General features: G+C 35.3%; 1 protein-coding gene across 1 annotated transcript in view; it reads left to right on the top strand.

Annotated features, from left to right (window-relative positions):
- Nucleotides 1–27,366, top strand: part of LOC140171231 (uncharacterized) — a 295,550-nt gene that overhangs the window by 181,486 nt on the left and 86,698 nt on the right. The window contains exon 3 of the mRNA XM_072194455.1: nt 18,116–18,499. Coding sequence (XP_072050556.1) covers nt 18,473–18,499 — 27 coding nt within the window. The 5' untranslated portion in view covers nt 18,116–18,472. The remainder of the gene's footprint in view (nt 1–18,115; nt 18,500–27,366) is intronic.

Raw genomic sequence — 27,366 nt, 5'->3', positions numbered from 1 at the left:
CACCAATTATTAATTCAAGACATATATATTATACTCTGTCTACTTTATTTAACACGCACAAAGGTCAACTAAATAACTATTAACGAGGATCTACTTTTCGGCGTAGTGGTAAAACAATTCCCGCCGATTACGAGCTGTGATTAAACTATAGTGTGGGGTTTTTTTTCTTCTGACCAAGCAGATAGTACTGTAGTTTTCTGGTTGTCACTTGAAATGTCTGATAAAAGTGTCCAGGTGTCTGTCAATCACACCCACACGCTCTTCGCAGATATCATCTTGCTGTAATACAGGATATACTAGAGAATTTACGTGCGGTTTCATTTCATCGGAATTGCAGTAAGGGGGACGAAGTGTATTATACCCAATGTAACACCATCTTATAAGAACCTAATTATTAAGGCGGTTCATGAGGGGGTTCCGGAGAAGTGGTATATACCTAGGCAATTAGTAAAGGAGGTTGAAACCGACCACACTTTTTGAGAAAAGGAGTAATCTTTTAATGTAAAGTTCAGATTTGAAGAAAACCCTAAATTCTGATGTGATCAAGCAAAAATCAGTCGGAAGTCGGAAATTTTTATTTTCAGATACAGCCAAACAAAGAAAAAAATTCCGTTGCTGTCTTTTGTTTTAAAACACTTCAACTGCACAAATCTTTGAAACTAAATATTTCATTTCAATGTGATTTTTTGCAAAATGTAGCTTTGCAAAAGTAATGCTTTATACAATCATTTGAAAACTGAAAATTGAATATGCCCGACATCAGAATCATTTTGCTTGATCACACCACAATTATTCTACATCATCAAGTTCTAAGGTTCACTAGCCCTAAGGGTTGCTGGTTTGCTAATATAGTACCATAACCGTAACCTTGCCCTGCTTTTCGGACAAGCGAACCCTTTTTTTTCCGGAGTAGCGAACATTTTTTCGGACTACCAAACTGTTACTAGCCTACATATATTCAAGAAACGTTGTATTCCTTTGAGATTAAATTTTCATTGTAAAATAATAGCACATTATGTATGTAGGACAGTGGAATGAAAAATATATGGCTCAAACACTGAATATGAAAAAGCGGCTAGCTGCGTTGTGAATAATTAAAGTGGAAAACGATATCACCTTGGTTCCTATGTCGTCTCTTGACACAGTTTATAGTTAGGAATCTATGATATTTTTGCGGAGTAAAATTTTGTTTTAAAATATCTATGTCCGCAGAGTTTATCGTCACATTGCCATTTTTTTAATTTTGAGAACATGTACAAAATATGGTTGAAGCATGCATTTGAATATATTTTTCACCAATCGTTTTAATAACTATTCACAACGCAGCTAGCCGGTATAAAACGTTTTAATAACATTAGCACACATTTCCGTTGATAACCTACTGCAAATATTTTAACATAATGTTATTTAAGTGTTGACAAAATATTTGGCAAAAAACGTTTTCTGACAACCTTATATAACCTTTTGCGAATGATGTCGAAAACGTTTTGTGTTTGCTGGGTTACGAAGAAAATGATAGCCCCCTAATACGTCAGAACATGGAAGGAACGAAAACATTGGTTTAAATCTATTTTCGCAAATTAATAGGCTCAGCAAAAGGCTACATGCAACATGAACATCTGGCAAAGAATGCAAGCGGGTTTAATGCTATTTTAATGGTACCAAATAAGTTTGACGACATTGTCTTTCCACTTTGTGCAAGGTTGACGAATTCAGCAACCTTTTATTGTAGATTTTAAGGATACGATACACGATTTAGCGACAAGTGACTCATTTCGGAATGCGATCATGAATTTTGAAGGAAAAAAAGTTTCCACAGGCTTCGAGGGGACTCGAACCAACGATTCCACGCGTCGTTGATTATCAGTCCAGGTCTTTACCGCTCTGCCACGGAGGTAGCTGAACGGAAGAGTGTAATAATACAAGATAAATCTCATAATGCTATCTTTAGCCTTTTGTTTACATTAAAATGACGCATTTTGTAAAGATAGATTGGCCGTTTTATGTATAAATAGCACGAACATTTGGAAAAGGGCTCAAACAAATAATAAAGACACTGATACGATGATGAAATTGCATAAGTCGGGGAATATCTGCGTCACAATGTTTTGTTTTGATTTTAGAAATTTGACCTTAAAATTTACGACGTTAAGACATTATCATTCGAAATCAACAAAAGATATTTCAGCAGTATATGGCAAAATTCTTTCTCTAGAGTGTTTTAGACATGTATGTGAAATAGCTTCAACAATGATTCGCTGCATAATGGTAAAAACAGCCTTGACCTGAAAAAGGGCGAGAGGTGCCATATTTACGGATTCAGGCTAAATTCAAAATTTGTATAAAACGTTTGGTTTTTGATCGATTACAAAAATTCATTTTTGTCATTAAAAGAAATTGTATCTGGCGTGAATTACACTACAATGTTTATTCCTAGGGCTCTTTGATTTCTTTAAATGTTTTTTATAATGATAGAGTGAATCCCCTGGCCCTCTATAATTACGCACAAAAGACCGCCTCCCCTTAAAGAAAAAGCCGATACTTTAATGCGATATGTTGGAAGATTATTTACATTGAAGTCATCGTGTTAATAAGAACGTTTATGGTATCACAGAGATTAGCCCTTCAGATCAGTACAAAAAATTGGCTTTTAAAAAGTGAATTAAGCATTGCATTTACACAATTATTCAAAATGTCACTTGGAAGGTGTCATCATATTCATATCGTCCACAGTCCACAGGGTAACAAGTACAAACTTGCTAATTACTAACTAATTGGTTATTTCAGTTCAAATCTAAACACCCCAGTGGAAGATAGGATATTCATATTCCACACAGGGAGTGTGAATTCAGAATAGAGGTACTGAATGGGTGACTTCATACAGCTCCTGTATGGGAGATTACGGTAATGTCAGCCTTATCAGGTCAGGTGTATGTATTTCAACTGGAATGGCCTAATCTTTAGGGGTTTGTGGGAAATGTTCACATAACGTCACCCTACTACGATAATTGCTTAAGTCATTATTTGTAATTTTGCGAACAAGTGCAAAATATGGTTCAAGCATGCATCAGTCACCTTAGTTATTTTTGATTATTTCCTTTAATAAGTCTCATTAGCATTTGTCCAAATAACTTTTTGTTGCCGAAATAGGGATTTTTTTTGTAAATTTCAGCGTGCATTCATAGTAAAAAATTACTGTTTGACCCGAAGCTATGGAGAAGTGCAGAGAAGATTTAGAAGACGGTTTCCAAGAGCAAGGAATATTCCATGCAAATATGCTATAACTTGCAATGTTTCAAAATTTGATATGGGCAGTTACAGAATGGATCCATCCCAAGTTCATTCAAGATATGGCTTTACCTCACACTTCCAGAGTCGTAAGGCAGGGACTTTAGGAACTATCTTTATAAAAGCATGTGTAAAGCAATTTTTTGTTATGTAGACTGAGGTGAGATATTGAGGAGCATGTATGCAATAAACAGTTCAAGCAGTGAACCTATTCATCTTGTGTTGTGTAAGTAAAACCATGATTACGTCGATATTCAATGACAGTAGCTCCCAGATGCACCAACCTATGACCTTCGAATTATTAGATCCATAAGATAACATATGCCCTTTCCATTTATAGTACAAAAACTATATTAATTAGCATTTTTATATTTTTGATATATTTTTGAAAATGTCACATAGCCCGGTACCAATAATTTTGATACATCCTGTACATCCACGTATGTTAGAGGGGGTCAACTAGGTTTTCTGTTTCCATATTTTGGTGTCCAATGGATCGGCTTGGCTACATGCTCATTTTTTCTTCTGTACGCGTGCCCAGCTAACGTGTTCTCCTCACTCTGATCTTCTGTGAAAGTTTCGGTAGGTCCCCATACAGTTCTTTGTTTGTTATGTGCTGCTTCTTATTGATGTTGTATACTGCTCTAAGCATTCTTGTGTAGCAACCATCAAGTTCTTTACATAGTCTGGGAGACATGGTCCATGCTTCACATCCATAGGTCAGCAGGTATCATTATTATGCCTCATATCACTGATTGTTGAATAAGTGCAATGTAGTGCAGAGCAGGATGAATTCGTTGATGAAAACTTTTACATAACTTTCACAACCTTGTTTGAAATATATACCCATTGAAAATGTATTGACATGTGTAACATGACACTCATATTCTATTCGATAGACCTTGGTAGGCCTATTTTCAAAACAATAGGTATTAACAAAATGATTATACTGTAGATTACAAACACTTCACGAAAAGCTTAGATTTTTCAAAGATATGAATGCAAGTTGGCAATTTTGGTTCAGGTTACATGCGCAATGAGCAATTAAATGTCATATGTGGTTTGATCAAGCAAAATCAATCTGAAGTCGGACATAATACTATTTTCAGTTTCAGGATTGTGAGCAGCATTTAATTTGCAAAGTTACATTTTGCAGAAAATCCCATTAAATTTGGACAACCAAGTTAAAAAGATATGAGCAGTTTCCAAAACAATAGGAAAAAAGGAAATACTTCCTTTGTTTGACTGTATCTCTAAATCAATATTTCCGACTTCCGACTGATTTTGCTTGATCACATCACATATTGTCCAAAATCCAGGGTTTTGAAATAAGTAAGAAACTAGAGCGATCATAAAATTCCCCCTCGTTTTGTCACGTTACCAAAGAATAGCCCTGTACCTGTAAGTATAATGAAGGAAATGTAATTAACTGATATTATACTTAGAAATTGCCGGAATTACTACTGATGGTAGCCTACGGCGTACAGGTGTCTGAAACTATGTGTTATTATTATCATTAACAAGGTCGTTTTGCTAGGTAACACTTCCCCCATCAAATCTCGCAACACGTTGTCTGTATTCAGGCACTGATCAATATTAACGCCACGAGAGTTACGGTACCACCCAAAAATAATTCACATTACCTCAGGGAGGTTAAATGAATGATGGGAAGGTAATCTGGCATTTTGGGTAATTCAATTGCCACAGATCGTCTAAACGAAGCTTGTTAGCTATATATTGCTTCGCTTTAAGTTCAGTAGTGACGTCAATGCTTTTTCGCGGTTGTGCCGCAAGCGTGCCGACAAATCGCTCTGGTGCGCGTGAGTATACGCTCTGTGTGATTAACTTTACGCGCGCGATTCACTACTGCGGTCAGCGAAATACGCGCATACGTCACTACTTTGAGGAACACCTACCATCCGCTAGAATCAGGCCGTTGCAACTTCTATACTAGCGCAATACAAAAAGATGGCGACAGCGTCGGCTTCCCCTGTGTATTACCCTGTGCTGATAGCCTACTGAAAACTGCAGAAAAATGCTGCTGCCACCTACGATAGTACTGCGTAGTGCTGTGGAGACTTATGCTAATGACAGAAAAATGCTGCTGCCATCTACGTCCACATGTTGCAAGTGTTGACGTCACTGACCTCACATCGACGATCGGAGTTGCAATTCCATCGCACTTCGTGCTCTATTCTTCTTCCATGCTAGAATGGAAAGAAATGCTGTCATTTGTATCTTTTCGATATTGTCCTGCATCGCGCGCTGATCAGTATGCAGTATCTTTTTTGCATACTGAGCATGCGAGCAATTTTAATTAGCTTTTCTACCAAGGTGATCGAGTACAATGAGTAATCCATGTAGTTATTCCTTTGGTACAGGGGCTAAAATCTGCAAATTCACGTGAAGAAATTAAAAACGATCTTCAACCTGGTCTAAGTCAATCTCAAGCCAATTTAAATCTATACATACTCTTAATTTCTTGTCTATAATGAGTCTACCGCATATGCGGTGTAATCTATGCCCCACATCGTCCGCTCCCTCCAATTACACCCACACATGCAAGTTACATGAAAAGGTGAGAGGTCAAAAATAGATTTAACACTAACACGCGGCATAAAAAAGATTCCTCGCAGCCCAATATATATGCATTTCGTGCGGTTGCCATAGAAACCATGATCACTTACTTTTTTACCAACTCTCAATTTAATGGTACTCCAGACAGGAATACCATGTTCTCTGTCGTTGTTCGTGATCTTCAGTGGGCTTTGAAAAGTTCAAGATAGGGTAAAGCTGAATTTATACTATATTCATCACTGAGCGATAGCGATTTGTTTTAGCCAATGAGGTAGAGCACTTTTTGTTGCGTTTGGGAAGAGCACGCTACCTCGTTGATTTTAAAATAATCGTCGCTCGTCGCTCAGCAATGCCGTATATATTCAGCTTAAAACTGTTCGTATTCCCACGAACATAGATCCTTAGGAGTCTGAGAGAGGGTTTATTTTTCGTTTGAGGAAACTATTTAAAAAAAAGATACACGTACGGTAATTTTTCTACGATTGTTTTAAGAAATTTTAACTTTCTTCGAGGTTCGAGGTTCGTATGGAAACATGCACAAAAAAGTGAATATGTACTTTCCCTAAGAAAATGTATAATCGAGACAAACTAACTTTAAACGACTTCAGTTGGTGCATGGGTGGTTTCTAGAGACTAAAAAATTAGGCAACAATTATTATGGTAAACGGATTTCAAACTTTTATTTTTTCATTAATATCTTTAAGATAAATTTTAAATTATGCGTATTAAAAATTCAAAAGTTTTGGGCATAAAGGTCAAATGTAAAATTTTGGTGTCGATATTATTTTCTACAGGGGTGTCAAAGTGGTGTCAAATTGTTCCGCTTGAAAACCCATTTTACCCAAAGAATGATCTCAGGTGTTTCGATACCTTGGTAACAGGTCAAAAGAATCAAAGCCTATTGAATCATGTTAACCTTGACCTATTTTATGATGTTATCCAGGTAACAAAACACCTGAGACATAACAAACTATTCTTTTTCCAAGCGGAACAATTTGAGACGACTTTAATCAAAATGGGAGCACTTTCATTTTTTTACCCCTGTGGACAATTCCGGATACCAAAATTACATTTGACCTTTATGCCTATCAAGAACTCAAGAACTGCACATCAGAGATAGGTCAAACTATACTTTTTCTGAATCCTAATAATGAGAGGAATACAATTAGACGGTTTTTATCGATATTCGCCTAATTTCGAAATGTGAGCCCTGCATTAGCTGCCATTTTGAATATATGCAAATTTCCATTTTTACCATTATGTCCTTTTTGGATATGTTGTTCAAGTGGGTGTTTAGAGTCACTATAGCAAGCAAAAACATTGGTGTTCCAAGTTTGTCTGGCTCAAACGCGAAATTGACTCGTCTAGGGGTCGATAATTTGGTAGGTAGTGATGATCATGGAATTTATTGTTATTAAATTTAATTGAAAGCCAAACAAAAAGCATCCGCTTGGTGTTGGTGTCTGTATACTTTTACATGGTTAAATAGCGGGCGAAATAGAGGTTAAAAAAGTATCCTTTGCTAATAACCATAATTATCGCAGCGCTTAATTTGATCATACGTGTATAAGCCAAACTGGATCGAGTGCTATGAGTAGAACATGATGCATTATGGGTGTGAATGTCTTCTGTGGTTTCAAGCCGCTTCCGTCTCATGTGAAATTTCTCGTGACTTATTTAACCAGCTCTTGTCTCAGGTGCGTTGTATACATTTTAAATTTCCTGTGTCATTTTATAAAAGACGCATCGCATTACTATCACGGTCAACTGCCTAACGTCGTCAAGTGGCTAAAGTCGTAATTTTGTACAATTTCTTCATCAGCTACAGCATATGCTTTTTACTCTTCCTCATCATCTTGTTCTTCATGATCTTCTTTTCTTTTCGTTCGTCTTTTTCGTCTTGTTCCTCTATTATTTCTTCTTCATCGTCATCTTCTTTTCTCCTTTTTCTTCTGCTTATGTGGCTTCTTCTTCGGCTTCTTCCTTTTCCTATTCCTCTTCTTCTTCTTTTTCTGTGACTACTTCTTTTTCTTCTTCTGCGGCTTCTTATTCTGCGACTTCCTCTTCTTTTTATGCGGAAAGTTCTTCTACTTCTTCTTTTATTTCCTATTTTTCTTCTTCTTCGTCTTCTTCTTTTCCTTCTTTTTCTTCTTCTTCTTCTTTTTCTTCTTCTTTTTCTTCTTCTTTTTCTTCTTCTTCTTTTCTTCTTCTTCTTCTTCTTCTTCTTCTTCTCTTCTTTTTCTTCTTCTTCTTCTTCTTCTTCTTCTTCTTCTTCTTCTTCTTCTTCTTCTTCTTCTTCTCTTCTTCTTTTTCGTCTCCTTCTTCTTCTTCTTCTTCTTCTTCTTCTTCATCCACTATCATTCACGTATTGCACATATTTAAATACAAGACATGCATTATTAACAAACGTAAGCTGACCTGCTCTCATCGTGTCTGTTTATATGCACTGAGTTTTTCCAAACATCTTCTGCTAATTACATACAGACTTGGAGGAACAAAAAGGGCTTCAGTGACTAATAGAACAAAAACACACATACGTAGACGTATTCGTGTGGTAATAAACAAAAGACATACTGTGATTTACCACTGTTTCTGTGGATATTACTTTTGAATTTCTTTGCATATATCATTAAGGGGGTACTACACCCCTGTGGTTAATTTGTGACTATTTTTGCATTTTTCTTACAAAATAATAACACAGTGGTAACAAAAGTTATGTAAATTATTGGGGCAAGGAATCCAATTACTACACTGAAATCTCAGTGACTCAAGACAAGCGGTTCTGTCTATATGATAGGAAATGAGGTACATCCTAGCGGTACCTTATTTCTTATCATAAATAACGAACCGCTTGTCCTGTGTCACTGAAATTCCAGTGTAGTAATTGAATTATTTGCCCCTATAATATATATAACTTTAGTTACCACTGTGTTATTAGTTTTTTAAAAAATGCAAAAATAGACACAAATTTATCGAGGGGTGTAGTACCCCCTTAAATTATAACTTTGTTCCTAAAGCGATTCAATTTTTTTGTAATGGATGATCGTCCCCTAACATGTCGCAAGATTTATGAAAAGGGTGGGGTATGAACGTTTGGACAGTATTTTTGTGGGACATGAGAGCACATCAGACATATCGAATTGCATTCTGAATGCGAAGAATGTTTTCCAGAAAAATCCATATCTGCAATACGAAAGGTCAAAATTTTCATTTGCTCGTCGGCTTTTCATCCCAGCTACATACACTTTGAGTACATATCATTAGATTTAAAAAACAAAAAGTTTACTTCCAGGATAATTTTTAAAATTTGATTTTTTTTTTTAATTTTTGATATTTAAAAATTTAAAATTTAAAAAAAAATCAGAATTATCAGATATGATGAGCCATCTTTCATGAAAGTGCTAATTCTTGTATCACGTATCCCGGTGTTTCTAGATGAAAATTGCCTAATTTTGCCGGAAAAAAAAATAAAACCATGGTTATTTAAAATGTTTTTAATGAAAACATTATTTCAATAATAAATGAATGAATAATAATTACAGCAATATCCCCGATGGGTCAAAGTTCAAAGTGTCTCAAAATTGCTTAGCGAAAACCGGAAATTACAATGCCGTTGAGGCTTATTGTCTACCTTAGCTTGTCAAAAATGATTTTTCATGTGAAAAGCTGCATTTGCAAGAATTTCAAAATTGTGAGTCAAATTAACGAGCTCATGGTGTGATTTTCACCGGATGTTTGGCAAAATAAGAACGAAAATGACAAATCTAATCTAAATTGGAAGTAAATATCACTTAGAATAATGCTAGTAAAAAAAGATAAACATCGCCTAGAAATCCTACCCTCGAACTTTAATCAACCACTCTACCCAAGGTCACATTTTGTCTCGATAAAGGAAGGCCAAAGGATGGACTTATGCTGGTTTCATACTACCATGCCGCTTGAGCGGCGTGGCGCACGCGCATTGCAGACAAACGGACACAATCAAGGCTAGTCATTGGTTGATACGTCATGCCGCTTGCCGCAGCGGCAAGCTTCAGGAAAGTCTGACAGGGTTATTATAACAGTACAACTAGATCAAGTCATTTGTGCGAGTAGTTGTGCGTTTTTTGTGCACCGGGAAGAATGTATTAGAGAGTTTGCAACTCATTTTGGTACAATTAGGGCTAACTTTATAGTGGTTTAGGGAAAACAACGTTAAGCTAAACACAAACATACACTTGGATTGCGTTAATGTTTAACTTGAATAACTTTAATATAATAATAATAATAATAATAATAATAATAATAATAATAATAATAATACCTCACCTCACCTCACCAGGCTGTGTTCGACCATTGTTGGACGTAGCCCTCTTCATGATACTTCCACTGTTCTCTGTCTCTTGCATTTCTTGTCCATGTAGGTCCCATGTAGGCAGTAATGTCATCACGCCACCTCCTCTTCTGTCTTCCTCTTGATCTTTTCCCTGTAATAATAATAATAATAATAATAATAATAATAATAATAATAATAATAATAATAATAATAATAATAATAATAATAATAATAAAAATAATAATAATAATAATAATAATAATACCTTATCCGTGTTAGCATCACCTTTATACACAACAGACTTACTCACATAAATGTGACACAAGATAACACAATATAAAACAATAGCAAGCACTGAACAAGAACATATAACCTTTGACCTGGGTCCGTCATTACTACGGTTCATTTGCTTCATTTGAATTTAATTGCATAACGTCAGATTTAGAACATTTTTTATATATCTTGTAGCGTTGAATGAATGTTAAGAATGTTATCATAACTTACAGTATTAACCCATAATCTAGATTGATCCATATTCCAATATTACTAGCCTTGTGCGGATATACCTGTATTCTCTATCTCCCTTACTTTGTAGGTATTATCATATTCCACTAAATGCAACTGAATCGTAGTCTTGATTAAATGTACCCAGATTCATCCGAAATACACGCGTTGTGTGAATACCATAACGATCTCCCTTTGCTTATTTGATAATCGTAGTTTCCTATTGCACTTAATGCAAGCCTATAAAGTAATCTGGATTAAATCTACATCGAACTGATCCAGCATTACAAGGGTTGCGTGAATATCCTTAGGATCCCTTTACTTCGTAGGCATTACCCTATTGCACTTGATGCAAGCCAACCGTAGGATGGATTTCAGAGTGGCGTGTAAGGAGTCGAAGGACCCGATTCTAGGTCAAAGACGTTCCTGAGGTTCAGAAAATTGGGAAAACTTGGAAAAAAATATATATCTTGAGCTATCATTATCAAAAGATGCTGAAATAGGAAGATTTTTTAAATTCACTTAATCCATCTTCATGTTGAGGGTTAAAAATATGTGTATAGGGAACTTTATCGAAATTGGTAAAAGAAAACTCTGATGTGGAAAAACATGTTTCAATTATTAAAGACATTTAATGAATTTTGAAGCTATTGTAAAAGACAAAAGTACAATAAAGTATATTACAAAACGTTAGATGCAATATAGAAAATAAAACGTGATTTTCAATTTGCAAATTAATCCTCTTCCTACGAAGAGGTGGGTTGTACCAATTCTCCTCCTCTGAAGCTGAATTTATACTCCATCGCTGAGCGACGAGCGAATGGTATTTGGCCAATGATGTAGCGCGCTTTTCGCAACGCAACAAAAAGCGCTCTACCTCATTGACTCAAACCCAATCGCTATCACTCAGCGATGTAGTACAAATTTAGCTTAAGAATTTTCATCCAGCATACTATAAGTGAAGACCGAATTAAAAAGACTAATTTGCGTCTGACGTCAGGCGCGGCGTAATTGGTTGCTGAATTGCGCAGCGCGGCATTTTTGTTGGTTTCGTTGACAGGACGTCATACGCAAACTAGTCTTTATAATTCGGTCTTTAATTATAATGTAAAATCATAATCGTAGATATCATTCATTGTTTATTAAATAACAATCCAATAACAATCATATATCGTAGATTTAACAACCAACCTTAAAATCAACCGTGTAAAATAAGTGACGAGTGACTGGTGAAGGGATAGGGACTGTGTTGGTAGTCAACTCTAGTCAAAAGTCCTGTGCAAATCTCATGTTCGTGATGAGCGACATTACTGGATACAAGAGACTCATAGCTATATACTGGTAACAAATGTATAGATATATGACGTTTAATACCCCTAACCCAACCCCAAACCCCTCCCTTGTAGTTTATGTTACCAAATTTGCCTCAGCAGAGCGAGGGTGAATGCTTATATTTTCTCAGTTTTATTCTTATATGCATGAATTTGTCTATGTATTCAACTTTACTTTACGTTGTTATTGCCTTAAACATGTGTTCAATTTCACAACCTGAAGTGTTTTGAGCTATTATCATAAATAGCTATCATTGTGGCAATATGCAGTGCAACACTTACGTGGGTCAACTAGTTGCATAAAACAATTTTGTGTGGTCATATATGAAGTAGACTTCACCAGGGTGTCAAATTGGGCTATTCCAGTAGAAGACATGATCTTAATCTCACAGGGGGTGTATATTTCGAACGGAGTTACCCATCCAGGTATCCCACTTAAGGGCAGAGTAATGGGAGAGAACATGGACCTTTTCGAGCTTCATTATTTCTGAATTGTATGTCCAAAGTATATAAAACTATACATTTTTGGAAAGGAAATGAGTCAAGGAATCCCATGGTGACGTCAGATTTGTTCAAAATTCTCAAGTTTTTGAAAAAATCACAAAAATTCACTTTTTTACCCCAATTTTTTTGTGACAACTTAGAAAAAAATCCGTTCGGAGTAAAAAAAATTCAGTTAGCTTTTCATGAAGAAGAGACATGAACTTAGGGAAGTTTTTTTATTTTTTTGAAATTTGTCTCTTTTTTCAAAATATTGAAAAAAACATGTGAAAAAAACCATTTTGTCACTCTATTAAGCTAAAAATTGCACATAATGGTGTATATTTTTGTTTAAAACAACTATTTTGAAAAAATGAAAAAACCTTCCCTAGACTTTGATGTACTCTAAAGGATAGTGCAAAAAGTTTACCCTTTGCTTGCATATTTTTCGAGTTATCTTGTCACAAAAATCGCGCAATATTGTCAAAAGTGAACTCTGAGAAATCGACGTTTTAGTAAAAAAATGTCAAAATTATGCACAAAACGTCCTTAAATTTTAAAACGGTAAGACTTTCACACTTGTAAAAACTGTATCTGGTGCATGGTCTAAATATTCATCTTTTTGCACCAATGAATCTATAATGTCTGCTTTCAGTGCGCCAAAATTCAAAATAATTAAAAAATCTAAGTGGCATTTTGACTGCAAATTTTTGTTTTGTTTACACCACATTTGCTGGCGTGAACAACAAACCGAATGCGCCTAGACTGCGTTGGACATACGCGCAGAGTTGCGCCGCGTCACGCGACGCGAATCGCGCGCGTAATCACAATATTTCGCATTCGCGCATTTCTGACTCATTATTTCCCGCCAATTTATTAAGCTGTCTTGAGCCATGTGACTTTTTAGAGTTGAAAAGAGTGAAATAAATCAAGCAAAAATACGAATAAATATTAGCAAGTTGTATTTTATCAGTTTCAAGTGAAAGAATACATCTTAGTGTTGATAAATATCAAAAAATCTCAAATTCGGTCGTGGACGAATGTGTCTTCCATTACTCTGGCCTTAAGGGGGTTTAACAGTAGAGTGGGAGTTACCCATCCAGGTATCCCACTTAAGGGGGTTTAACAGTAGAGTGGTTTTGAGTATTCCTAGTCTTCTTTTCATTTGTGATGGCATTTTTCTCTCTTTTTCTTTTATAAAAGCGAACATTTTGCGTTAATCAGACGAATATTTCCCTGAAGTCATGCAATCATACAGAATACCAGGCGTTATCTGATCATACAGCTCTATCGAGACGTTATTAACGAAGTTGATCAAAAATTGATATGAATTTGTTAACGGATTTCATTTTTATGGAAAAGATTTCAATTGATATTTCCAATTCCTCTACGTTTGACATTTAACGCCAGCAGACCGAATTAACCCACGTGTTGTAAAGAATAAAGACATGTGCAATTCGTCGTAAAACGTATTACCATTTATCCATTTTACACCTGTGATCATATGTGGTTTGATCAAGCAATATCAGTCTGAAGTCGGTCATATTCAATTTTCATTTTCTTATTGGATTGTAACAAGCAATTGCAAAGCTACACTTTACAATAAAACCCCAATGAAATTTGACAAAAAGTTCAAAAGATGTGAGCAGTTGGAGAGTTTCCCAAAAAATAGGAAACAAAAGGAAATACTTCCTTTGTTTGGCTACATCTCAAAATCAATATTTCCGACTTTCGACTGATTTTGTTTGATCATATCACATATAATCCCTCACCTAAACTGAAATATCAAAGCAATCAGTCACCAGCAACTAACAGCGATCTTTTTCTAATAATTCAAAAGGCTCTCAAAATTACATGAATCTTTCGCCCACATACAATTTGTCAGTGGCGAATAGCTGCTACATCAAAGCAACGTCGGCCGTGGACCTATTCGCTCAATGCCGATCAACACATACATCCGTAATACTTTCATAAATGGTTTCAAACGCAATTCGATGTATCCCTCTTATGTGACTACTTAACCCTCGCTATACGCTTTTGTCGAGTGAGGCAGATTTCCAGGTAATTTGTCCTAAAATCAGAATTTTACATTTTTCGCGCCAAATAATACATCAAAATTGGAATAAGCAAAACATGGCAGAAGATGTTAATCTTAAGGTTTTGTATAAGTCATTTAAAATTAACTATGTGACAGTTTTACATAGTCCGATTAGTAAAAAACACACACATGTATCGCTATGAATCAAGTACACTCAGTAACCTAGGTACCCATGCCGACAGTATGACTTACGATACACCCACGCCAATTGCGCTGGCGAACGTACGTAGGGAAGAATTGCTTATAACCTGGGTTTTAAGAATCAGCACGTTAATGCGGACTGTCATTTACTTGCTCCACAGTGGAGGTATATTACTTCTTACTACATTTTGCAATTAGCTAGCATGTGGAAACTGCTCGTGACAAAAAAAGGAGTTTCATCTAAATCTCAGTGGCTGTTAGCGTGAATAGAATTGTGTTGTTGACAGTCTTCGCTGACACAAATGTTTGTGATTTATAAAATACTGGGAGAAGGCAATGGATGGATTATACTACGTTTTGTATTGGAGAAACGTGTGCTGTGGTTGGAGGTAATAGTGATTTTATTAAAGTATGCCGAATTTGGCATCGTGTAATGATTGTCAGTGATTATGAATGATTGATGTTGGAACGCATAGCAACGCTTTTGTTATATCGAGCTACATGTAATAGACAGGTTACTTTTTGTTATCATTTATTTAAGTCTATCCACAAAACCGGAATAATTGACATGTGAGAAATGGATATGTTGATTTATTTATCGGATATACAGGTGTAAATTAAACAGTAAATCAATAAATTAGCGACTTTAAAATGGGAAGCAATGCGATGTATTCAAGCTTCACTGAAAATTGTCTTTATCGTAAATATTATAACGACAGATTTATTGATGCATTTTTTATTCGAATTGCATTCTAATCATGACAAAATAAGATATAGCATTATACATGGGTCAATTTACAATAGTTTCTTGAATGATGGTATTGTTCTCCTTGTTGTCTCTTTCTTATTTGCTGCCACATACTTTCCTTTTCTCTTATTTAATGCACGTCATTCCTGCTCATTGTCATTTTCCGCCATATCCATCACTCTTAAAAAGGTCTAATCAAATTGACTGGATTCCTAGTAAAATATGACCTCACAAGATAGATAAAGTTAAGTTCTAGTTAAAGTTGAGTAGAAATCATGTCACCTATATTTAGCCAATTTGATACAGATTTAAAGTCAAATATTACATGATTGCTGGTCAAATTTGACTAGATATATAGTGAGGTCTTAATTAACAAAGAATCTAGTTAAACTCGACAACACCTGTTTAAGAGTGGTCTCATTAAACCATTAAACATTATCCAATTAGAGATACTTCATACATTCACCTATACCACCAACAACAGCAACTTGAACATCAACATCAGCAACAACTACAGCACCACCACCACCCTATTACCCAAGCCATCACCACTGGCACCAGCACTACCACCAGTAATAGTTAAATGCCTAATGTGGTGTAAAATTGCACATTTAATTTCACCTGCTTGAGTGCAACAATGGCCATGTATGTGTTTCACTGGATAAGGAAATTCACACGGTCATATCCTTTACTGTGGTAGATAACTTTCTTGGTGTGTACTGTTTCCCATTAGATCACCACCTGTTGCTGTACACTGTACAGGCAAGGTCAAAGGTCTTACTTTCTATATTTGACATTGTTTTGAGACTGTACGTGTAGCTTCAGTATGTTAATACAAATATAATTCCAATGCTACGTGTTGTTAGCAGCACTACCATGTCGACTACGTGGACATGTCCTTTTTTGAGTTCAAATTCACATGAAACATGATTTGGTTTTAAAAAATCTAACATATCATACATTATACACAAATTGTTGTAGAGATGACACGACGACTATTAATATACGTGATTGGAATGAACATTTTGTGTAATCTGTTTTATAGGTTTCAAAAACACCTTTTAGTAAGTTTGGCGTCATTACAGTCCAAACGTAACATAGTTTGTACTATGTGCGAGCATGTAATGGTAAGCGAAAGAGTTTATGAGGTGATTTTATGTGTGTTTTGGTATTTTGCGTACGCAAAAACTTGCCACATATATTCAATCGCACCCTTTTTATATTCAAACCAATCACTTCAGTTACACTATCTATCATTCAGCTGCCGTAGCGTGTATCTCAATAATTTTACCATTGTAAAGTATTCAACACAATGGCTTTTTATCCAATCCCATGTTCATATTCTTAAAAGAATCTACATTCAAAGTAATAGTGATTTACGTAAGTATAGGAAATACCTCTTGCTCTCCTTTTTACATTATACTTGTGTGATCAATACCTCTTGAATTGCCTATGTGATCAATTATAAAAAATAAAAAGGGCAGATTTTAAAAACTTTGCTCTGTTGAATTAGAAATTCTTCTGCTGAGAAATTCTTAATTATATATTTGTAAATTTGTTCATAAATCATTGTCTTATTTGACAAATGCCGGAACAATATAATATTAAACTGTTCAATTTACTAATACCATTCTTACCAACAACTGCAAACGTCACAAATGTCTTTTTCAACGGGTCACATCTATTAATGGCATAATGGTTCTAAATTTATCTTTAGTTTCGAGTGTTTTATTCTCTCTCCAGTTTAATCCACACGCGTTATATTATTTTCTTGTTAATTCCTTCCATTATTATAAGTTCTATAATATTTTTGTTATTTCATTTCAGATATATTTGTAGCCCAACCATACCAATCCATATTATAATAATTTGTATCATCTATCGTATTTCAGGTATACGTTATATTCTAACCATATCAATCCACACCAACTTACGTATACACATACTATACGTTATAACCAAACCCTACTCACATCTGTTCTCTTAAATTGCCCAATTGAATATTCAATCAAAAAGATTGAATTTTTAATTTTCAGTCGAGTGAAGTAGAATGGATTGATTTTCATTGTTTTCAATCTTTTGCTGTCCCAAATCAAGAACAAGTCCTTTCCAGTTGAAAAAAAAGGTTGAAAATTTTCACTCTAAAACAGTTTGAAATCTCATTCCAAACATATGCAACACATGTCATTTGACAGTACATTAGGAGTAACACTTGATTAGATAGTAAAATCATGCTACAAAGAGAGTTAGAGTGAAAACGAAAAAATTTCAATCTATTTTTCAATTTATTTAGATTGATTCCTATCATCAATCATTAAAAGATTGACATATTTCAATCGGCCAAATGAAGAGAGTACGTGCGTATACATAATATATACGTTATAACCTTACCGACCGTACCAATCCACATTGTAATAATTTGTATATTCCTTATTTATTTCATTTCATTTAAGATATACGTTCTTACCCAACCAAACTAATCCACACCAACTTACGTATACACATAACATACGTTATAACCTCACCCTACCAATCCATACCAACTTATGTATACACACACTATACGTTATAACCCAACCGTACCGATCCACATTATAATAATTTGTATATTCCTTTATTACATTTCATTTCAGATACACATTCTAACCCAACCATACCAATCCACACCAATCATTTTATCAACCATTAACAAACAGGTCTGATTGTTAACCAACAATTGGGGCATCAGATAAATTCATCAAGGTTATCTTAAAATGGATTAAACACTCGAATAGGAATAGCAATTTTACACGAGGCAATGAGGGAATAATACGTAGAAATCCAGGGTTTAATAGCTCAGGACTCTTTTGAACCCAGAAAGGAATTTTGGATTTCAAAAGTGATGTACTGTACTGTATATTGCTCATTCAAGATGGGAATTTGAACAAACAATTGGCGCCATTTGTTAAGTCAGGAGCTAGAGTAGAGAAGGGTATTTATAAACCTAACGTATGGCTACAAAGGATGATTCGAATGGGGTAAGTAGACTACATAGTTATGCATGTTTTTGTTTACAACATTGTTATGTAAATCAAAGAAATTAATTGTTTGGTGTGAACAAGTAAAATTGATTGTGCGTTTGTTGCCTCTTTGTTTCACATGCACCTGTTGAAACCAGTAATATGTCGATTATGTCCTTTGCATGTAATTGGAGCCATAATGGACCATTCATGAAAGACATACTACTGGCTTGTACAGGTGCTCGGGAAACAAAGGACATCAGCCAGGATGTATCGAAACTACCAACTTGCGACTTTCGTGGAAGCAGGTCACATTTGAATCCCACATAACAGAAATCCCAATCCATGATTATATACATGGTTACAGCATTTTAGTGATCAGACTCGTGATCAAAAGGATGCGGATCGAATCACATCGTCAAAGATTATACAGGGGTCAAACTTCAAACTTGCTCCAATTTGGACAAAAACTATACCAAAATATTTCTCAAAAAAAGTAAGAAGGTAAAATCAAGACTGTCAGATACTGATCATTTAAAATGAAAATCTTTTTCTGTGAAGTCGTGGAGAAAACAAAATACCCTACAGTCTGACAGAGACATGTAATTCCTAAGTCATGGCATGTTTGCAACATTTAGCCACGTAAAGGATCTAATTTTTGTATAGTCATAGTATTGTATTTTAGATTTCGACTTCTTACTACTAATATCTATTGAAAAATATTGGGTGCTATTTTAAATCTACACGTGGTATTTATACAGAGAATATGTGACCAGATATAATCCATTCAGGCTAAAGTGAGGAGAAAAAACAACGAAAAACATAAGAAAATGGATATATAAAAGAGTTATAACTTTGCAATCAAGTATTCAAGAGACCTGGGGATAGCATCAGTGTATTGAGTTTGCTAATTTGGTAAAAACCGTCATTTCGTGCTAGCACAAACGCTAATGTAATTGTTCTGCGACAAATAGATGGTAAACGTTTCCGCATTTATATGAGAAACATACAGCATAATACACACGGTAGATTTTTACCAAGAAATCACAAGTCATTGTCTTATTTGAGAAAAGCAAGGAAATTAAGTGAGCTTTATTTGGAAACAGCAGATTTGCTACCGGAACAAGATATATTAAACAGTGCAATTCACAAATACCATTTTGCCACGTATTTCTAAGGAAAAAGTTGAACTCAATCAAAGCTGGATTTATTTTTTTTTACTTCGAAGACTTTTTATGACTTGCGCTTTACAGAAACACAAGGTTACAAGAAGAGTCATTAAAAAGGACAAGATCATGTGCGATAAAATGCAACATTTGCATTAATGTCATGCTTTTAATAAACGGTGCCACTTTAAACTTTCAAATAAGCATGTACGTATTATTTAGAGAATAAAGGTATTGTTTTTAGTGGCCGGGTGCATCTATCGTGTCATATAACACGGGCGACATCATTTTTTTAGGTAAAACAACGAGGAGAAGCCGAGTAAACAACGAGGAGAAGCCGAGTAAACAACGAGGAGAAGCCGAGTTGTTTTACGCCAAAAATAATGATGTCGCGTGTTATATGAGACGATAGATGCACGACAGCGGCTAAAAACAATATCTTTATTCTCATTCTTAAACACTTTAATTCAAATAAATATATTAATCATAAATATACCAAATGTTAATCAAATTGAATCCTATATTTTACAAGGCAATACCTAGGTCTTAGAATCGATCAGTCCCGTTGTTGTTATGCACCTCCCGATTGGTCCAAATAGCGAGTACATGAGTATCGCGTCGACACGCACGCGCTAATGTGTGTGATATCATATCATAGCACACGGGTAAGAACCAATAAGATTGCAAGACCATTATGAAGTGTTTAAGAATTGACTATCGTTGACTATGTATTATCTGCTCCAGTTTCGATTTGATGAGACAGGTGCCCTGTTCAATTCTTAGCAAATCATGGTATGCTAATTGTAGATTTATTTGCCCCCATTGCATTTACACATACATCTGACAGTAAATTGCCTACCGTAACGTCACAAGATGTCACCGTAGCTCCAACGTATAACATAATATTGGAACAAAGTACACTAACAATAACAACAAGTTAATTTTCCTTCTTTTTTTAAATTCGGTCGAGGCAAAGCGGTTAATGTTTTTTACTATGGTACAATTCAAAATTTTATTATCCACTCTCTCCATTACTCACAGCCAGTTCCTGTCAATACATCCTACCCTGGGCATCATGGCGAACAGTGTCTGGCATTGAATGATTCGCCGATCTAAACAAAAACACAGAAACAAAACTGTTTTTGTGTCTTTAAACAACTTGTGTCTTCCATCGTCTAACCCGATGAGCTAACTTTACGACTAAAATAAACAAGCCGTATAATTGACACTCTTAACATAGAACAAATTAGTTTGAAATATTCTTTAGAGCTCACTTTATAGTACATTATATCAAATATTTGAAATTAACAGCGTAAATGGTAGGTACGAGTAATGCTGTCTTTTTCAAATTCAACTGGTGAAAAAAAAGTAACTATAAGGACTCACCTTAATGTACTATATCGTATTCATGGACCGTAAATGGGTTGATGAACTTATCAGATAGCAAGATTTGCATAAAAGCTAGGATTATTCATAATTGATAGTTTGATCCATAGCGAGTAAATCATTCCAGTCAGCTAACCATATATGACGTCATATTGCGCTGAAACAAAAGGTCGTATTCACGTAATTATACACGACCAGAGAGTGGTAATTTTACCTCGTGTTTATTCAAGCTTAAAGAGATTCCGCGCATTACTGGTTAGGGATTTTTTACACAGCGTTTTTTCCGCTGAAATAGTACAAAGGCATATTACATGTAATATAAAAAGTAAGCGAAGGAGCAGAAGTAGTAGTTCTATAATCTATTCCTTATGATGGCATATTGTCGTTCTTTTGCCGCTTATATTTATTTAATAGGATGAGATATTAGCGGCAAAATTCACTTAAATATGTTCAGCAAAGGTTTTACATTATCTAAGTTTTCTCTGGATAACATATGTACTTTTTCAAATGTTTTCGATATCATAGCACAGTGATATCATAGTGAACAGCCTATAGTCCTTCGCTTAGTGGTATTTACTGACCCTAGTAGAGTTCTAGTTCCCAACGCCTTATTAGGGCCAAGCTAGAAGAATAAGATAATTATAGGTAGTTGTAATAGTAATGGTAAAAGCATAATACCCACCAAATAAATAATTATAAATCGTAAAAGAAAATGTACTTTAATACAATAAGTAGCAACAGCAATCTGCTACAATATTTCACCAAAATAAACATTATGATGACAGATTATTCGGTGAAGTAAGGATTAATATATCGTTGCACATTCCCTCATGGCTCATGCCTGTCATCGAAGATTGAACTGAAGATAGATTCATTGCATGAGACTTTGAGACAACATTCACGACATAAAATTATAAACCACAGTACTAGACTTGAAGGTAAACATACATTGAAATTATTATCTAATATTAAAAACAGTGGTCGTTGCTTAACAATTAATAAAACGAAGGAATTAAAAACGAAAACGAACCGTGAAGCAACACTTCAAATGAATAAAGGTCAGCCATCGTACTATTAACTGTTTCGTTATGTCAGTCTTGCTATTGGTATATGTTTTTTCTGCACCAAAAACTATAGTGTTTTATTGTTTCCATCCACTTCATCTGCAACTGGTTAAGGTTAGCAACTACTTTCAACTGTTGCGATTTGGTAGTTCACAGCATCTTGTGAATGGTAGTGAACTTTGGCATAAAATGCATTGACCAATTCATAGCGAGTGTGTAGAAGAATTCAAATATCACAAATATACTTTTGTAGGTCCTGTGGTTCTTGAGTTATGTTGTAAAGAGGGTTGAATCAACAATACTTTTGTAAAACGTACATATCTCAATTCATTAACAATAATAAATCAAGTAAGTTTTCAAAGTATATGTAGGATAAACTTTTTCAAACCATCAAAGTGTTATTTTTCAATAATATCATATTGGCTTACGCATATTGATGAAACTCATATAACGCTGCGGTCCCTTTGTATTATATTGACTGTAGAGGTCGACATTGTCGGATTTTTCAGTGTAATGACGTTTTTTCCATGGGTGCAAGCCGTGCTTACTCTACGGTTCATATAGGGGAAGTTGTTAATAGAAATCTGTTATTGGGTAGTCTGTAGAAATAACGAATCGTGTTAAGGTATATCTGATTTTAAACTCACACCAAGTGGAAATGATGGATTTTTTAATAAATACTAAAATGTCCATGAATTATTTGATCAGGTTTATCAGTTATGGCAAATGTGTTGTCCAGGCTTAAATAACATTACGGTAGAATATTCTGGAGTAAGTTTTCAAAACAAATGATTTATACCCTTATATACCCTTTGTATAACTTGAGAACCTTTTTTAACCTTTTGCAAATAATGTCGAAAATGAGTAGTGTTTGCTGGGTAGTTCTGTATATTATTTTGTCTGGAGTCGGGTAAGTAAAAAGAAAGTTAATGTTTTAATACAAACTTGATCGTCCTCTCAAGTTACATCAATTTATAGTGATACGCTTATACATTATGTTCTAATCAAATTGGATTAAAAGCGATATAAATATTATCAAACACGCGCCTGAAAGGCAGAATTATAATTCTGGAGAGCAAAATTCAAGTTGTCAATTACCGTATACTCTTTACCATGATATTTCCGTGTATGAACAAGCCAGAAGTTTACTTATGCACACTTGAATAGTTATGTGTTTTAAATCGAGTTTCTATTAAATTTCAGTTCTTATAATGTATTCTACTTGATGACATTCTCTTCATTTCATTCAAATGTTGCCATGACAACCCACTGCGTATTACGATTGAACCTTTGCCATCATATAGAAAACATAATTACATCAATGATGAATTCATGATGTGATTTAATGTTGTTGGTTTTCTTCTTCATCCGCTATAAGTCAAGTGATATCGTAAAGTGAAAAATGGATACTTTTATATCAAAATAATAATGTCAGAGACAAATAAATTTTTATGGGAGACTTTAGGGGATTTTTTTCAGTGTAGCTCATCGGTTAATGTCTTTCACGCTGGTGCAAGACTCCAGGGTGGAGATAAATTATCAAAACATTATTATCCATTCTCGCCATTACTGTATTAAAATTGTATGGCAGTTGATGACAAAGAACTCGTAGCCAGTTCCGATTAGGGTAAAGCTGAATTTATACTACATCGCGATTGGTTTTTAGCTAATGATGTTGATCGCTTTTTGTTGCGTTGGGAAAAGCGCGCTACCTCATTGGTCAAATACTAATCGCTCGTCGCGCGCTCAGCGATGGAGTATAAATTCAGCTTAATGGCTGCCTGTACGTACACTGTACCCTGGGCATCCGGTATCACGGGAGAACAGAGTGCAATGTCTGACATTGAAATATTCACACAGATGAAATTAAAAAATATAATATCCCCCGTGATCGGTCAATAACGACTTAATTTTGACTTAATTGATTGTCCGTTGAAACCTAATAATCCTTGCTTATAGGTAAAAGGCCATTCATTACCTGAAGTTCTTGATTTCTTGTCTGTATGTGAATATACAATTTCACTTTTATCCTAAAAAAAGGCAAAGCATACTCACGAACACACCGTCAACCCCACCCTTGCACAAACCCCCACTACAAGAAATGTTGAGCTTGTGAGTAAAACACCGTATGGAACTGACCAAACACATAAAACATGAAACTGGCTTAAAACTGAAGCGACGCTTTTGCACGCATTTGGGTGACGGCACTGATCTTGAAATCTTTGAATCGGAATTTTCGCACCAACACCTATCTTTGTAAAGCGCATTAAATGCATTATCCTCTTCCGCCTCAACAACCGCTAATAATTAGTGCTGAACTGTACCAGCTCCGTTAGTCTAAGCATTTAATGTCCACGCTACTAATGGAATGAGAAATTATTACGGACTTTCACCTGAGCACAATTCATTTTCTGCCTAGGTACTGTAAACTTCATTTCAGATTGAGAAATTCCATTTGAAATCCATATACCCTCTATGGAAGACATGACCCTAATCTTCCACACAGGGAATGTGAACTTGAAATGGGTTACCTGAATAGGTGGCTCCATTTGAAATGTACACCCCAATTGTGGGAGATTAAGATCATGTCTTCCACAGTTGCATAGGGGTGTATGGATTTCAAATGGAACAGCCCATTTTGTGCTTAGTGGTAAATTGGTGTGCAATTTGCCACTAACAATTAAGCTGCTATTTGGCGGCTGAAACATGGCAGCTTGTGTCAAGCAAATGTTATCTGTGATGTCGTATATATAGCTGGGTTTGACGCCAAACACATTACATAATGTATGCTTCTGGTTTTGAATTATCACACTAGGGGGAAGAACCAGCCTCACTCTTCACCGCATTATTACATTATTTACTATCAATAGTATTAACCCAATGACCCAAATTTGTAGAGTATGATATACTATTTTTCTTCTTGGCAAGGTAGTGGCGTCAACGTATTGAGGCATCTTTAAACCAATTTATCTACTTTTAAGTAGAGAAATTAACTACATGTATTTGAACGGGCTTCAACTTTGTCGATACTCTGTTTTTTTTCTTTTTTCTTTTTTCTTCATTTGAAAAATACCTTATGACAATTTGAATTCACAGTTTAAAAACATTTTTGACACTTACGCTTTGATCACTGAACGAGCCTTTCAACGATGGTATAACACGGGAATGGCGTCTTATATACTTAGATATAGGCTATGTATTATCATAAAACCCAACTATTTCAAACATATATGTATTATATAATATCCTAAAACCCAGCCATTTCATTACATATACCATAGCAAGTAGTCAATAGATATACATCTCTGACATAAGAGCGTGCAATGTTTGAAATTGGCACACATAAAATCAAGCCGGTGTTGCAAAAAATCCCTCTTCACTAAATGTCACAGTTACAATGAGGGTCCCTAAGGTACTTCGAAAAGAGTCACTGTTACCAACATATCACGTTTTAGATAAAATTCGAGATATTTCATTCTGTGTGACATATCCAACACACGTATTTATCTATCAAAACTTGAGCACTTAATACAACCTGGTTGTTATAGAAAAGAGAACCCGTCGGGGTTTTTTCGGCTAAAACTAGCCTTTTTAAAGTTTATAGGTTAATAAATCAAATGTCGATAAACACGCCCCGCAATTTCGGTCACAAGGTGTCGTGATTTGAAATAGGTGCTGTAAAATATATCCTAGAATACATGGATATTTTTCGAGCAGATTCAATTTATTCTTTCCGTCTAAATAGTATTGCCTCTACAGCAGCAGCTACAACGTGCATTGAAATGAACTAGAAATCCAAACACCCGTATGAAAGACATTACCTTAATCTTCCACACAGGGAGTGTGAACTCCGAATGGGCTTACCTAAATGGGTGAAAATATATTTTCTCTCCGTATTTAAAAAATCAATTTTAGCGATAAACATATAAGTTAACAGGCAATACCTGTAAATGGCTATCATACCAGATACAGTGGTTTTACATAGGTATGTGATTCTGATCTGCGTTTTAAATATCCATTGCAACATCTTAGTATTTTCGGCAGACATTGATTAAAGCGATATTGTAATACCGTATTTCCATAAAAAATGAATTAGTATTTATTTTCCATAAAATGTTTGCTTTACTGTCAGATATGTCCCCTTTAAATTTTGAGCCGAAAAACTGAGGTAAAGCAAAGGAAATTAGAATTTACTACCAGCGCCAATGTCGAAAATGCGTGTCACTCCGTTGGTCGTACTACGGTACGGTCCTTTAATGTGTGCATGACCGTCATGCACGCCATGTACGTAAATCTCGGATTTTGACAAAACTACAGCACCTAAAGTCTTGTCTTTATATTTGCAGGTTATGTTAGTTTGCAAAGTACATTACCATCGTGTAAAACAGACTTTTGACAAATATTGAGGGCGTCCTCCTCAGCAAAGGTTACATAATGGTTCTAAGCTTAAGAATCCATCTGTTTTCACAGGAATATACCACTAGACTTCCATTGGGATTGAAATTTTTGGGTCATGTAAATGGTTTTAGTTTTTACACTGTGTCTTTGGCAGGTTTGTAATTACATTTCTCTGTTGCTTCACAATTTGTATGATTTTTTGTTACTCATTTGGTGGGTAAGTTGTACCTCAACTGGTGAGTGAAGTTAAAACAATCACCTTCCGCCCCTTTGATACACGTATCTAGTCGTGGTTCTTAAAATATGGTTTTTGTACCTTTCGAATACTACGTTCATATATGAAGGGCAGCTCCCATGCGATATCACCATGTGGGAAATCACCACCTACACATCAGTTGTATTAAAAACAAAGGTCTGACAATGGATACTATCACTAGGATCCACAACATGCTCATCTATTAGGGGCACAGTTCTTACGCCCCAATACATTTGTACATTCATTGAATGACCTTTGCCAATTTGGGTACAAACACTCATACTCTGCAACTTGAGGTCAAATTTTGCACTATGATTATGTAATTGAGGTTATTGGACTATGCCATTTGGATGAGGCTATTGTGGTCCATAGTGTATGATGTACTATCCAAGATGCCCCCATGACACACCTGTCAGGGTATCAATCAACAACACGTAGATTGCATCATGCGTTTGTTTGTTCGATCGAGCCAAATAAGGAATGATGGCATACAACAGGATTTCAAACATCTTCATCTGTCAGTGCACAGTTCTTTAACCCCAATAAGTTTCTACATTTACAGATTGAACTTTGAGCGCACTGGGTACAAATAATCTGGGTTTTTTTCAACCGTGT

The sequence above is a fragment of the Amphiura filiformis genome, chromosome 2 (genome assembly GCF_039555335.1).
Source record: "Amphiura filiformis chromosome 2, Afil_fr2py, whole genome shotgun sequence".
Lineage (NCBI taxonomy): Eukaryota > Metazoa > Echinodermata > Ophiuroidea > Amphilepidida > Amphiuridae > Amphiura > Amphiura filiformis.
The sequence above is the reverse complement of the archived record's forward strand: the minus strand, read 5'-3'. Positions and strand labels throughout refer to the sequence as shown.